This window comes from Myotis lucifugus, unplaced genomic scaffold (genome assembly GCF_000147115.1).
Source record: "Myotis lucifugus unplaced genomic scaffold, Myoluc2.0 scaffold_3, whole genome shotgun sequence".
Lineage (NCBI taxonomy): Eukaryota > Metazoa > Chordata > Mammalia > Chiroptera > Vespertilionidae > Myotis > Myotis lucifugus.
In genome coordinates, this window is record NW_005871051.1 from 9,626,798 (window position 1) to 9,642,043 (window position 15,246).

At 49.2% G+C, this 15,246-nt stretch overlaps 1 protein-coding gene across 6 annotated transcripts in view; it reads left to right on the forward strand.

The window, feature by feature from the left end:
* Positions 1–15,246, forward strand: part of NRP2 (neuropilin 2) — a 120,176-nt gene that overhangs the window by 3,799 nt on the left and 101,131 nt on the right. For all 6 annotated transcript variants that reach the window (XM_006082426.3, XM_006082430.3, XM_006082431.3 and 3 more), the window contains exon 2: positions 12,338–12,515. In XM_006082426.3, coding sequence (XP_006082488.1) covers positions 12,338–12,515 — 178 coding nt within the window. The remainder of the gene's footprint in view (positions 1–12,337; positions 12,516–15,246) is intronic.

Consider the following 15,246-nt stretch of genomic DNA (forward strand, 5'->3'; position numbering starts at 1 on the left):
CAGCAGAACAGAGCCCAGCGATCCATAAACATTCTATTAGCCAATAAATATCCCCAGTGAAAGCAAAACCGAGGCTCAAGCCTGGGCAAAGTTGGCGGACTCCAACTCCCCCAGCCTTGCCCCTCCTCCTCCCGACTGAGGACAGCGCCGGGAGAAGCTCGCGGCTTTTCCTCCACCCTGTCCAATGCCAGAAAGTCTCGGCTGCCGCTCCCTGCTCGGGAGAAACCTCTGCAGGGCTGGCGAGCCTCCCTCCCCGCCGCCGCCGCGCTCTTTGCTTTTCCACGTGAGAAAAGGAAATAGTCACGGCCGATGCTTCATTTCCACTGATTGATTTCTTTTTAATATCAACACAAGTTAATGGAGGCGCGGCGAGCTGTGATTCAGCGGCTGCCCCCACCCTGCGCCTGGGGCTGACTGCACCGCAGCTTTCCCCACCAGGTCTAGGGCTGGGGCGCGGGGCTGCTTGGAGAGGTGGGGGGGGGGGGGGCGCACAGGCCCGCAGAGCTAACGCCCTAGGGCTGACGAGGGATGGTGGCGGAAAGAACCTGGTGACCCCTGGGAATCAGAGGGGTGCTCCGGGGGTGGGGATCAGCTTTCCAGGGCCAAGCTCAGGGAATCCGGCTCCTCCGTGTCGCAGCTTCTGCGGCTCGGTCTGATCTGTCTGGAAGGAGAGGGAATGCGCGCTATGGTTTCTTGGCGTGTGCTCACTGCTTGCCTCCCTCCCCGCCCCCCCCCCACCGCACCGCCCTCCTCTCTTCCTTCCTTTCGGTTTCAGACAGAGAGGAGAGCCCCCTGGCGCTAGCCATTCGCTGTCAGCGCCTTGCCACGAAACTCCCCTTTGCTAGAGTTAATCGTGGTCCGCAGGGGACTAGGTTACGCTCAGGAAATCATTCAGGCCCTGACAATGGGTTTCTTCAGATGGTGGCAACTCCCAGCCTCAGGGTCCACAGCGCTTCGGGCCAAAAGAACCCACACCCTCTCATCTACTCCAAACACCCCGCCTCTGCTCGGAGATCTTTGATCGCGCTGGGGTTTTACTGCCACGTACAGGGGCAGACGCGGGCAATTCAACCTTCTGTCTGAAATGATCAGATAAGAGGTGTAAATTGGCGGTGGGAGACAGGCCTGAGGTCAAACCAATCCTGAAAGAGTCGCACTGAGGGGCTAGGCTCTGGTAAGGGTCTGAGGAGGATTTCTCTTAGCCTGTCTCCCTCCAAATGCGGGATAATTATGAGCAAGCATAATAATGTGCAACAAAACGATAAACTCCTAGATTCTACACAGACAGCCTGCTCCAGGCTCCGGGGACTGGTCTCATGCCCGCATTCCATGGGTGCCCAGTAAACTTTACCCCATAAACTGCCGCTGGAGGTAGCGAAACTGCGGCCTCTTGCCAACAGAGCACACAGTGCAAAGCAGTGGGAAGAGCACTGGGGGCGGGCGGGGAGGGGGGGGGGGCGCCTCGGCAAGCCCCTTCTTGTCCAAGATGTGCCGACAGAATTGTGACTGCCCAGGCAGCACCGCAGGTTTGGACTTTCTGGGGAGTCCGTCCATTAGGCCACAGAGCTCCCTGCTGACAACATGGAAGGTTGGAAGGCTGCAGGGACCGGAACCCCAGGCTCTGGAACAGGACTCCTGCTGTCTACCCAGTGGCTTCAGCCCCTGCTATTGAATGTAAAGTCCACACTGGGGCAATGAAAAGCCAGTTCCTACCTGCATTGAATTGAGAGGCATGAATGCAAATAACAGGGAAGGGCCTGGGGTGGAGGTGGGGTCATGGGGAGAGGCACCTTGGACAAGATGATTTCTGAGTAACCTGCCTGGTGTTTTCATGCAGCTGCTCATGGAAGCAACCAAGGCAATGAGCTGACTTTGGGTAACCCAAGTGTGGGACAATTCTGGGTTGACAGAATTCAGAGCTAGATTCATTGCTAAAGAGTTTTCAGAACGTATTCTGTGAAAGTCCAGTTTGGGAAGACGTTAGGAAGTAGAGATGTGACTTTCCTTTTCTAAAAGGATGGAGCAGAAGCGTAATACCATCTTGACTTCTTACACTGACAGGAGAGGATGCGAAAGGTGACGTCTGGGAAGTCGTTTGTAATATCATTAACATACTTGATGTATCGGATCACCTGACCATCATTTGCCATTGGACCGCCTTGAAGGCACCCTCCTGGAGTAACAGACATGTGTTTGATCCCAAAAGTTAGTCTTTGTTCTGTTCCTTCCAGGGAAGGAACTCACTTTAAAAAAAATATATTTTTTTTAACCCATTCCTGGATGCTACTGTGGCAGCTTGGCCTGGAGAGCCTACAGCATTTTTCACAGCCTTATCTGCCTCGATGAGAAGTGATTGAGGGGCCTAATGGTTTCCTCACCGAACAGGATTCAGTGGGGTTGGATTCCTGGATACTGTGGCCTTGTAGTGTGGCTGGCCCTCCAGGAGAAGGCATCTTCTAAAGGTTTAGGAAGCTGTCAAGTTTAGATAAGGCTGAGCTCTGATCCTATGGGACCTTGGTTGTATTAATAAGGAGAAATTAATTTTTAACCACTGGGAAGGTTGCCAAATTATGTGACCTTTGGCAGACCAGCTGTGCTATAAAAATAAATCCCCCATTTCTGAAAACGCTGCTCCTATCCAGTAGAACAATAACAACGTGGCATTTAGCACAGATGAGCAGCAGGGTTGAGAAGAAAGGGGAAGGGGGGGGGGCTTGCCAAGAAAAAACCTTCCGATGTTGTAAGGCGTAGTTTCAGGCCTGAGCATCCTACCTACCCCCCTGCCCCCCAAACACATGCCCTGGTTTTCAGTACACAGGAAAGAGGGCCAGGGGGACCAGGAGCGGGGTGCCTGTGGGAGCAGGGAGTGGAGAAGGTGTTAAATGCTTCCAGCCCTCTCACACCCCAGTGCTGAACACATCTCCCATTGTCCACACAGACAGACTGCTGGCACAAGAGAAAAAGGAGTTTCCATCAGGCAAAATGTTTGTCTTTCCCTAATGCCGCTAAATGAGCTTGTCACATACAAGTTTGGGGAAGACCTTCTTTGGGCTTCCCAGCTTCTGAAGCTTTGGAGCCAGACAGCCTGGGTTTAAAACCCAGCCGCGCCCTGCGACCCAGAATACTGAATCTCCTGTGCCTCGGTTTCCCTCTGTGCCTCAGTTTCCTGGTCTGTCAGATGGGTTTGAGAACGATATAGCCCACCTCATAGGTATTATTACCTGCCTATTCGGAAATCATTTCATCTTTAAAACAGCCTCAGTGGGGTTTACTGTATCACAGAAAGCACAGTATAAACATTGTGGTCAATTTACATTATTTTATGAGCTTTTTAATAAGTACATAATTATTCCTTCCCAGCTCTTACCCCACTAACCCTTTACCTGTGTTTTATAAGCATGGGATTATCTCTCCACACTCTGTCCTTTAGAGACAGCTATTCCCTGCTAGGTTCTCATCTTAGATATACTTCTCCTCTTTGCTTCTTTTTTCTCCACGTTCAGTGTTCTCACCTCTACTGATTTTTTTTTTTAAAAAATCTCTCCTCTTTTCCTTTTCCTCTCTTCTGTCCTTCATCAGGAAAATGTGCTCAGCAGGGATCCCAGTGCTGAAGGTACCCTCCCTCCCCCCCGAATGTGTAATAACTTCTACTCTGGCATCAAGGCCCCTCAGCAGCTGAACTAAAAAAAAGTCATCATAAAGACAAAATAGCTTTTACCCAGCAAGACTCTTAATAATCCCATTTCCCTCTGGGTCTTCATAAAAGAGTCATGATCTAATCCAGAAGGAAGGGGAGGGGCTGGGGACACACAAAAGGAAAGCTCTCCCCGTGGTGAGCAGTGGACGAGGCTGCAGGCCAGCTTAATGCAACGTCCAGTGTGACCCTCCAGAGATCCCACGATAACCAGTGATCTGGCCAGTCTTTCAGAGAAAAAGATAAAGGGAATTGCAAATTATTGGACTGAGTGGTAATAATAATTGTTGTGATAAAGAGGGAAAATAAAACAGATGTGCCCCAAAGGCATTTTGGGGGCCAGGGGAAGAAAGATGGGTAGAGAGAAATGAACTAAAGCCAGCAAGAGCCAATCCATTACCAGCACAGGTTTAGTGATGAAGTAATAGTTTGCATCTCCTGGTGCTACTGACAACAAATATCTAGAACTTGCCTTTGGGAGGGTGGGGGGCTGGGGTGAGGGGGCAAGAAAACATTCCAATAAATTATTTTTACCATTATTAGAATTAAAATATAAGTGTCATTTGAACGTCTTCATTATTATCTGAGGTTCGGGTGTCTTCAGAGACTAACTCTACCTTGACTTATGACTAGGTGCTGTTATCCCAAACAAATCATGTAAACACCCAGTTCACCACTAAATTTACCATTAGTATCAGCTGTGGGCTGGGAAGGACGCGTTGGAGCTGGAGAAGCACAACAATTTGTGATAAGGCTTTCTTAGCATTTGTGGCATCTACTGATACCTTTGGTGCTGCTTTAGGCAGCCAGCAATTTATTAATTTATCAAACCTCATTGACACTGACTCTTGGGAAAAGCTCTGGGTTTGATCCTATAAAGTTCTCCAAAGATGAATCAGAAGGGAGCCACGCATACCCTCGAGTTGAAGTGGTCCAGCAGAAGGGATAAGGCTGTTCCGAGCTCTCACATACCTTAGAACAGCGATTGTCAACCACTGTGCTACAAGAATGTGTAAAACATGCAATACCTGACTATTTAGTCGGGAGCACTGACCTCTTTTCCCTTAGATCAGTGGTTCTCAACCTTCCTAATGCCGCGACCCTTTCATACAGTTCCTCATGTTGTGGTGACCCCCAATTTCATTGTTACAAATTGAACATAATTAAAGCATAGTGCTTAATCACAAAAACAATATGTAATTATATATGTGTTTTCCGATGGTGTTAGGCGACCCCTGTGAAAGGGTTGTTCGACCCCCAAAGGGGTCGCAACCCACAGGTTGAGAACCGCTGCCTTAGACTGTCAAATAATAAAATGACAACAGCCAACGCAATAGCCATCAGTGTGCATGAATCAAAATTAAACTTTTTTGTTTGTCAGATCGGCAAAAAATAATATAGTTTAGTAATTAGCTTACGTGCTCCATGAGATAAAAAGGGTTGCAACTCGCTGCCTTAGAAGATACTGAAGAGCTTCTGAGTCCCAGGTTTGGGTGGCCAGGGATGGGGGAGGGTGCGCTGAGCCTGACATAGGTGGGATTTAGGACTGGGAAAGGCATAAGGGAAGGGGGAGGCGGGGATGGAGAATTGGACACTGGGTTTGTTGGAGGTGACAGAGGCTTCAGTGTGGAGGGAAATGATTGCAAACAAGGTTGGAAATAGTAGCTCGGGCTAAATGCAAGGCCCAAATTGCTAGGCCAAGGGGTTTAGATTTCATTTACTAACCAATGGGGAGCCATAGATGTTTCAACATAAGCCCTCAGTTAATCAAAATAAATGAAGAAAACTATTATATTACATTTTTTCCCCCTCCTTGGGTTTTTGGAGGGACCTCAAAATTATTCTTCTTCTATTTCCTTCCCCAAATGTCTGTTGAAATGGTCAGGAATTGTAATCCCAGATCTCTCATCAATGGCATCAAAATTACATTTGCAATGAAGGCTGGAAAAGAGTGGACATAAATATAAACTAATGCTATTATATCGGCTGCCCTATTGGAATTGCATTTGTTTATGATATAAGATGACAAATAACAAGGTTACCACAGGTGGCATGATGCGAGGTCAGGGAGGTAATCACATCAAACTTACATTTTAATGATTAAACAGGGCTTCATTTTTAGAATCCAGATTGAGGGGAAGAGACTTTCCAAAGCTCTATTTCCAGACCCAGTTTCCAGTTCTCCCCATGGGGAACCTTTGGAGGTGTTCTAGAAGAGGGGGGGTTCCCCCCTTCCCTTCTCCTCTTTCCACACGGGCTTCCTCTCCCCTTCCCTAACCCCCTCCCCGCTGCCTGGCCGAAGATTCTTTAATTCCGATTTTGAACTTTATCACTGCAAAAGTTCACAGGGGTTTCCATTTGCCGTGCCTTCAGGAGTGCATCACTCACTGCCACCCGCCCCATAAATTGAATAGATTGCGTCCCTTCCCCGTTGCCTTAGGAAGTGGTCAAACAGCCGCATTCCTGGGCTGATGGATTGGCTCATTTCTTCCCCGCTTAAGCCAAGATACAGATTTTATGAGACTGTCTTGAGACAGGCTAACGTCGCTTTGAATAAAACAAAACCCAGCCTCAGCTCACAGAAAAGGAAAACTCTTAAAAAGCAGCTCATCCAGGGTAAGCGAGCAAAATTTGGTTAAGACCCTGAGCAGAGGACTTCGGTGATGGGGGCGAGGGGTTTTAAGAAACACTTTTGGTCTTTCTTTTTATGCATCACTGTTGCTGACAGGCTCACACACAGAACTGCGTATCCATAATATTTATAAATATGCAGCCGCAGACCCAGTTAAGAAAGGAAACACACGTCAGTAGAGCTAATGTGATTAAAAGAGACATTTGAACTCTCCATAATGCAAGACAGAAGAATCCTGGAGTTTTGTTTTAGGCTCACCTGGAGCAGATAAAACAGGAGCAACACCTAGAATAACTAATCTGCTTATCTGGGAGGGGAGAGAACCTTTAATTTTTGGTTCCTCTCTGGGTTATAGGATCTTTCCCACGCCTCATTGTACAGGCTTTGAATTTGAGAACTGGAACTGAACTTTAGACTCCCTGCCCTCATTTTATAGAGGAGAAAACAAAGGCTCAGAGTGGTTGACTGACTTACCCAAGGTCACACAGCTTGCGAGTGGTAAGACCATACAAGACTTCTTGCTGGCTAAGGGCAAGGTGGCCACGTTCTCTTTTTAAGTAGGAGAAAGCCTCATTGCCTTGCTACTGATAAGTCAATGACAACAATGCTGTGCAAATAGGAACAGGACAGGATTATGCTGTCGATAAAGGATGAATTATAAAGTGTTATTTTAATGGAAATGGGACCGAGTACTTTTCTCCACTAAGTGTGCCCAGGTGTGGAGAATAGAGGTAGAAGTAGGTGTATTCTTGCCTTACTCTCTTTTCCGTGGCATTTAAAATAGCAAGGGCACAGAGATCTGGCTCTGTGGGTTTTAAACCCTATTCCAGGAAGGCCTGATGTTCTTAACAGAGAAGGCCCCTCAGAGATGAGGGAGGGACTTTGAGGCCTGGACTCCAATTCTGTCACCCTCCGTTCCCACACCTAAGAAGAGCTCCACTTTCAGCTGCTCTGCACGTTGGAGCTCAAGGTGGAGTTTTGTTCAAGGAAAAAACAAACAAACACTTCTAACAAGAATTCTGAAAACTACGCACCTAATTCAGTCCACTCATTGCATCACAGTTTAGGAAGCTGAGACCGAGGCAGGTCACTGAGTTAGTTAGGAATCCAGGTGCCATGTCTTCTTGGTAATATCAGTACCCCCTCCCCTTCCCAGTAACCTGGTCCCCTTACCCTAGACCAGTGGTTCTCAACCTTCCTAATGCCGAGACCCTTTCATACAGTTCCTCATTTTGTGGTGACCCCCAATTTCATTGTTACAAATTGAACATAATTAAAGCATAGTGATTAATCACAAAAACAACATGTAATTATATATGTGTTTTTCAATGGTCTTAGGCGACCCCTGTGAAAGGGTTGTTCGACCCCCAAAGGGGTCGCGACCCACAGGTTGAGAACCACTGCCCTAGACCCTCCGTCAATAACACCCTGACTCTCTCCAATCCCACATCCAGCCAGCCCTAAATTCCCGTTTTTGCCAAGGACTTTTCCCCTCCGTTCAGCTAAATCAGGGATCTGATTGTTATTATGGGACTGTCTGCAGGCGGTTGCCTGGTGTCACTTGGTGTCACACCCTTGTGATTCTGGTCATTTAAAAGTCTCGCTATCCTCAGGCTTCAGTGTTGAACAACTATTGTCAAGTTCAGGCTCTACAGTGATCCTTTAAAACAGCTCCAGTTGAGTTCCCTTAGAAGGCAGACCAGAGTTTTAAAAAGATCTTCTTTTAGTCCTTCTTACTAAAAATCTGATCTTACTGGGAACCAATGAGTTGCCTGAAACTGGGTTCTGTAGGAGGGTGAGTTCCCTCTGAAGCTGGCAGAGCACCTGAGAATTGTAGGTGGACGGGTGCAACATTTCTTCACCTGATCCATGGCCTGGTAAGCCCAGGGCAGCATCCGATGGTGCTTAGGCCATCAGCAAAGCAAGGGTATGGGAGGGAGGGAGGGAGGCGGTAAGGGGAGAAAAATGTCAGAAATAATCTGACATTTTATATCAAATAAAAACACCTAAGTAGTCCTTATGGGGGGAGGGGGGTGTCAGACCTTTGGGACTTTAGAACATAGTATTCCCTTTATTTCAACTTACTTTTAAAAATTAAATTTATTGGGGCAACATTGGTAAATAACATATACGTTTCAAGTGTACCGTTCTATAATACATCATTCATATATTGCACTGTGTGCCCACCACCCAAAGTCTAGTCTTCTTGTGTCACCATGTATTTGATCCTCCTTACCCTCTTCATCCTCCCGCACTCCCCTTCCCCCCTCCTAATCTCCATACTGTTGCCTAGCCCTAGAGCTATCACTTTAATGCTTTTATCCTTGGGCCTCTGAGGGCCTGGCCCATCTCAGTTGCAGGAGAAAACTTCTCTGAGCAGATCAGGCCTGGGTTTGCCTGCTCCCCTTTGGGAAATGTGCCCCAGGTAAAAGGTAGTTACAAAAGCAGGGGAGAAAGAAATCCCTGGTCAACTCACCAAACAGACTCAGTAGCTCAGATTTTAGCAGGTCAGCTTCTCTTTTGCGTATGCATATTGGCCTAGAGGCGTTTGCCCTTGAGTTCACCTTTCTTTCGGCTGGACTGGATGGACTGGACTCCTCTGGAGAGAGCGAGTATGCTGTTCCACTTGGGCACAGGAAAGGCCTCCGGGGGAGTGGATAGTGGTGCTCTTCAGAAGCAAACCTGGGTCGTTCCTCTTGGGAGTATGTTTGCATTTTAGAAATGGAGGGTCCTCAAACCTAGGCATGAAAGATCAATTATCGAGAGGAGGCATGGATGGATTAAGTGTGTCTTTTGTACAATTTTTACTGATAGATTTCAAGAATTCATTTTTCTCCAAGGAACACAGAGATGAAAATTCTAGTATTTAACTTGATGGACCTGTCTGTGCAAATGATGTCTGATCTTGTGTGAGAGGGCATGAAAGTTTGTACCGGACTAAAGTGTTAATTTCATGTATATATATATTTCAGAAAGGAAGAGGGACAGAGGAATTGAAACATCAATGATGAGAATCGTTGATTGGTTGCCTCCTGCACGTCCCTACTGGGGACCAAACCCGCAACCCAGGCATGTGCTCTTGACCGGAATTGAACCCAGGACCCTTCAGTCCCCAAGCCGATGCTCTATCCACTGAGCCAAACCAGCCAGGGCCAAATTGTTAATTTCTAAAGTGTATGTGTACCTGATGTATGTTTGGTATCCAAGTGTGTGTTTCTCGGTGTGAGTGCCATCCAGACAAGAATGTGAGCTTGTGCCCGGCTGGTGTTGTTCAGTGGTTGAGCATCGACCCATGAACCAAGAGGTTCCCGGTTCGATTCCTGGTTAGGGCACACGCCTGGGTTGTGGGTTCAATCCCCAGTAGGGGGCGTTCAGGAGGCAGCCAACTCTCTGTCATCCATGTTTCTATCTCTCTATCCCTCACCCTTCCTCTCTCTCTAAAATCAATAAAAACATTAAAAAATAAACATACATTAAAAAAAAAAAAGAATGCGGGTTTATAAATGTTTGGATATTGGAACGGCTAACCACACACAAGCAAAGCAGATGTTTCAATGATTTCTCAAATATTTTAATGAGTGCCTTGATTTTCCTGATAAAGAGAGGACAGAAAAAAAAGAGTTACTCCTTTTCCTTTGAGTGAAGTAAGTTTTTACCAGGAGAACAGGCGGGCAGGCAGCTATGGGACATACACACGTAGTTTAACTTTTTTCTTCGGTGGGGAAGTGATGACTCCTGGTGTGGCTCAGAAATGAAACCTTCCTATGAGGAAGTTTCCTGTCTTTCCTGATGATCACGTGTGCCTGCTCTGATTACTCAAAGCGCAAACTGGGCGCCGTGGGGGCATTGAGGAAGTGAAGTTCTTCTTTCCATAGAAAAGTCCGTAGGCAATTTCCTCTCCTCTGAGCTGTAAGACAGCTGGTGATCTAAGTCCCCTCCCCCCTCCCCGCCTTCTCAGAAGGCCACTCGTGGTCCTATTTCACATGCATGAGCCAGGACCAAAGGGCCACAATCTGACTCCCAACAAGGTTAGGTGCCCAGCTTGGGTGAGTGGTGTGGGCACCTGGCAAGCCTTCGGGGACTGGCTGCAGAGAAAGCGGTGGTACCAGGCCCTGCTGCTGGCCTCACCTTCATCTGGGCAGGAGGGCTGGGCCCATTGCCCTCCTGGCCTCGGGAGGGTGTAGGGTCATGAGTTAGAGCAGCGGTTCTCAACCTGTGGGTTGCGACCCCTTTGTCGCCTAAGACCATCCTGCATATCAGATATTTACATTACGATTCATAACAGTAGCAACATTACAGTTATGAAGTAGCAACGAAAATAATTTTATGGTTGGGTCACAACATGAAAAACTGTATTTAAAGGGCCAGAAGGTTGAGAACCACTGAGCTAGAGGATGATGTGGTCTCTGCTGGCCAGAGGAAACGGCCTGCTTTTGTTTTCTACCCAGTAGGAAATGGAACCTGAATCCATTTGGTTCTGGGCAGGGCAACAAGGCACAGTTTGAGCTCTTGGAGGCGCTGATGCCTAAAGGCCACTTGTGTGCATTTGTGTGTCCCCCATCACCACTGTGCCCATCTTTTATGCATCTAAAGCCCCCCGCCCGGTAATCTAAAGCAGAGTTCTGGGAGACAGTAATGCCAACAGGCGCGGGGAATAGGGAAGTGCACCTGTAGAGTTAAAAAATGCATGACCCTCTTCCTCAAAGAGTGAACGCAGGAGAGAGACCCGTCCTGGAGGGCGGCCGCTGAGCCCTAATGCATAATTCACGGGCCCACGCTGCTCCGTGCAGATGGCGATATTAAATCGTGATTGATGCTAAGAGCGGCACGGCTCTCAGGAAGGTCTCCCAGAGGCTTCTGGGTGTTTCCAGGTCTCTTGTGTCTGCTTGTCCTCTCTTCTCAGGTCGTCTTAAGCGAAACCCCCCATCGGCCAGGAACCCCCTCCTGGGGATGGAAGATCTTCACTCCCAAATATGTGAGGTTCTTCAAATGTCATCGCCCACCTTTTCTGCCTTTGAAGATGGCTCCTTCCCTCCTGGCACGGGTGCAGCTGTTCCCTCCAGCCGGGCACTGTGGGGAGGGCTGGGGAGGCTCCACCAGGCTCCGCCAGCCCCTGGCCGAGGGCTGCTGACCGGGGACAAAGCAGCAGCACACTCTGCTGGTGGCGCCCAGGCAGGAGGGACAGTGGGCAGAAAGCTCGGGCAAAGCCAGCCGTCCACTCAGCACAAAGCGCTCTTTGTCGAGACTCTGAGGTCAGAGGCGGTGGATTCTCCTATGCAGATTTTCCACTCCGTGCATAATGAAATCATAAATCAAATTTGTGGTGGATGTGGAATTAAGTGTTTGGGAGTTTTGCTTTTGCTTTCTTTCAAAAAAAAAAGGCTGAAATCACCCTCCAGGGCCTGATCTGGCCCAAAGCTGAAAACGCGTCTTCTGCATCACATGTAATTGTTACCAGGCTTGTGGGTCGGCACCACAAAACCACTCTTGTCAGTTCCCGGAGCCGTTACTTCTGGCGGCCTGGCCTGGGCTGGGCTGGGAGGCCCGAGAGCATGAAGGATTTATGAGGTAAAGATAGAGGAGAGGCTGAGCGAGCGCAGAAGAAGATGGGCCACGGCCAGGAGACAGGAAAAGGCAGGGAGGCATGTTAACTTTGCAGCTTTCTTGTTCTTTTTTAATCCCAGAGCACGTGATTGGGAACATTGGCGACCACTTTCTGAAATATTTTCATTGGGGAGCGTGTGCGTGCGTGTGTGTGTGTGCGTGTGTGTGTGTCTGTGTGTGTGTGTGTGAGTGTGCGTGCGTGTGCGTGCTCAGCTGTGTGATGAGGGGGGAGATGGGCTGAAATAACCTCTTCCACTGAATGAGTAAGTAGGTTAGCTTCCTGGACTGCCATAAAAGGCCTGTAAAACCCTTTCAGGCCACTGGTAGAGGAGAGAAACAGGGAGAGGAGAAAAAAAAAATGCTGGAACATATTTGAAGTTCCTTGGGTTGTTTGCCTTCTCTTTCAGACCCACCCTGTGGCGGTCGTTTGAATTCCAAAGATGCTGGCTACATCACCTCGCCAGGTTACCCCCAGGACTACCCGTCCCACCAGAACTGCGAGTGGATTGTTTACGCGCCCGAACCCAACCAGAAGATTGTCCTCAACTTCAACCCGCACTTTGAAATCGAGAAGCATGACTGCAAGTAAGCACCCTCCTGCCCACTGTGCATCCTTGAGACACCCTCCCTCCCTCCCTCCAGCCCCGGCTCCGACCGCAGCGCCACCTAATGGCCACACCCGTAACACCGGGCCTGCTAAACAGTGCCCGACCTGGGTCCGAGGGGAACCCAAGAGGGCATTCTCTTTCAGGGGGAAATAAAGGCCAGTTGGTCCTGTAGTGTGGAGGAAAGAGCCTTCTTGAGTGAACTGTGTAAGGAATAGCATCCTATCTAGCATCCTATCTTCAAAAGCTGGCAGTGGGGGGAGTTCCCTGTGGGGGCAGGGCTGGAGGTGGACTACAAAACAGCAGCTCTTGACTTTGGGACTTGCCTCCCCCTTGGAGATCTCCCCGTTTCCACTGCTGCGACCACACGTAGGAACCCCACCGGCTTCCTTGATAAAATAGCAGCCCAGTCCCACGTGGAGACTCCCTCCGCACCCAGCCATGGACACTCGGGCTGTTGTGGTGGGAAGGGGCAGCTGGTTTCCTTGCAGTTAAACATCAGAGTCTCCACGGGTAGATCTAAGATGTGCATTGCTTCTTGGTATCTGTGCTGCCCAGGTTAGAGTCTCAAGGCTGGATTTATCTAATAAGCACTCTCCTAATTGCTTTGTAAATATCAGCCCACTCCACTCTCACAAGGGCCTTGGGAAAGGGGGGTCCTTACCACCTCCATGTTGCCAATGAGAACAGCCAAAGCCCAGGGAACCTAAGTCAGTCACCCGCGGTGACTCGGCCGGTCTCACCACCTCGGTCCTGTCACTGTGGAGATGCGTGGCTCAGGAGACACCACGTGGACATGTAGACATCTGGGAGTGCTTCAGAAATGCCATGTTAACACGAAGGCCCTATAAATCAAGGTGGGGGAGCAGACAGCACTGTCATGTCGAGAATGTGAATACAGTGCTTCCTCCTTGAAACAAAAGGGAAAGTTTTCTGTGCAGAAGGTCATGTCTGGCTCCAGAGAGGCACCTACAAGGTGCCCCTGCTCCAGTGGGTGTCCAGTGCCCCCTTATGGTTGATAAATAGTCTGAGCCTTTCTTGTGACCAAGACAATGCAAGTGATGAAAAATTCATCAAGGGCCAGCTGATGGGAAAGGTGCAGGACTCGGACCTGGACCAGCCAGCGCTTACTCATAGATTCAGGACCCTCTGTAACCAGGCAGAACACAGGACCCTCTGTAACCAGGCAAAACCCTCTGGAAACACTGTAAGACAGAGCCCACTAGATGGTACAAAGCACATTCACATTCTTGGCATGACAATGCTGCCTGCTCCCGCACCTTGATTTATAGGGCCCTTGTGTTAACATGGCTTTCACTCTGAACCCGTGCATCAATGTCATCGCTACCCTCTGAGGACTGCTTTTCACCTACGCAATGGTTTTCCCCTAACAAGAGTTAGTCTTTGTTGCGAATCCCAGGGTTTCCTGGATAGATGCCTCATGTGACAAAGAATCATAAGGCCAAGCTTCTAATCGCAGATCGTCTCTTGACTCATTGAAGGACACAGGGTAGCTGCCCAGTTCCTCTTTGTCTAAGTTCAGTGCACACCCTTGGACACGCTTGCACAGAGTCGCAAGGCTGCCCATTCCCTGCCAGTGAACTTCACCAAGAATTTCTGTGAGAAGGGCTTCTTTATGAGGTGTTTTTGCTCTTGGAGCCTCTGGCCGGGCTGCAGGAGGTTGGCACGGACTGAATCGTAATGCACCGAGAGCTTGGGTCTGAGCTCAGGGAAATTTGACTAAGCACCTCTCTGGACTGGGGGCCAAATTCTGTTATGCTTATGCCAGCAAACCTCCCGGGGAAATTGCTAAGAGGTCATCCTATGTATATTCATAGCGGCAGAGGGAGAAGGCACGGCTTTGGGAGGAAACATTCAGGAGCTGGTGAGCATGGCTTTAAGCACGTTCGGAAGTGTGAAAGGCCAGGAAGACATGCTCCCGCCCTGTCTGGGGCTGCAGGGAGCCCCTTCCCCTTCCAAGACCCAGCTCCAGGGATGGGAGAACTCAGATTGCTGCAGCCCTCGGGGAAGAGGGCAGAGTCCTTTCACGCTGAGTTGGAGCAGGCCGTGACAGGTTATCCTCCAGTTTATCATCTTCACTAAGTAGCTTCCTGTTTGCCTTCCCAACTCCCCCATTCTATGCTGCTGGCTCGAACCGGAAAGGTCAGGAAGGTCAGAGAAAAACCCTTTCTGGGGTCTCTCTCCCCCAGTGCCAAATTGTCAGAAAGGGTCTGTTGGGGTCAAGCCCCTGCTACTTAACCTCGTCCTTCATTTCTCTCCCCCTCCCCCGTGTCCCTTCCACTCCCCATGTCTCTCTCACCCTGATGAATTTTTGTATTTAGAGAGACACATCCGGTCCTCTCAACCTCTCTCTCTGCAAGGTCTTTTTGACCTTCTTCCCCGGCCATTTGCATTCAGAATCCATGGGCTTCTCCCCCACCGCCCTGGTTCACTTGCGAAAGGAACAGTTAATCTAACTGAAGTCCCGGAAGTTCTGTCCGGTGCCTCCTCTCTTTCCCCCTCTCATTTCTGTTCCGAGGGAGCTCCTGGGTTTGGAAAGCACTCACTAGCATAGGAGCTTAGCCTCCTTTCTCCCCTGATTCCGGGGGCCTGTTTCCAAGTGGATGCGGCTCTGGCAGCCCATCGGGTGGTGCTTACCAAGAGGAACTGCCTGAACCATCCTTCTGATGAGAACGCAGCAGTAACACCTC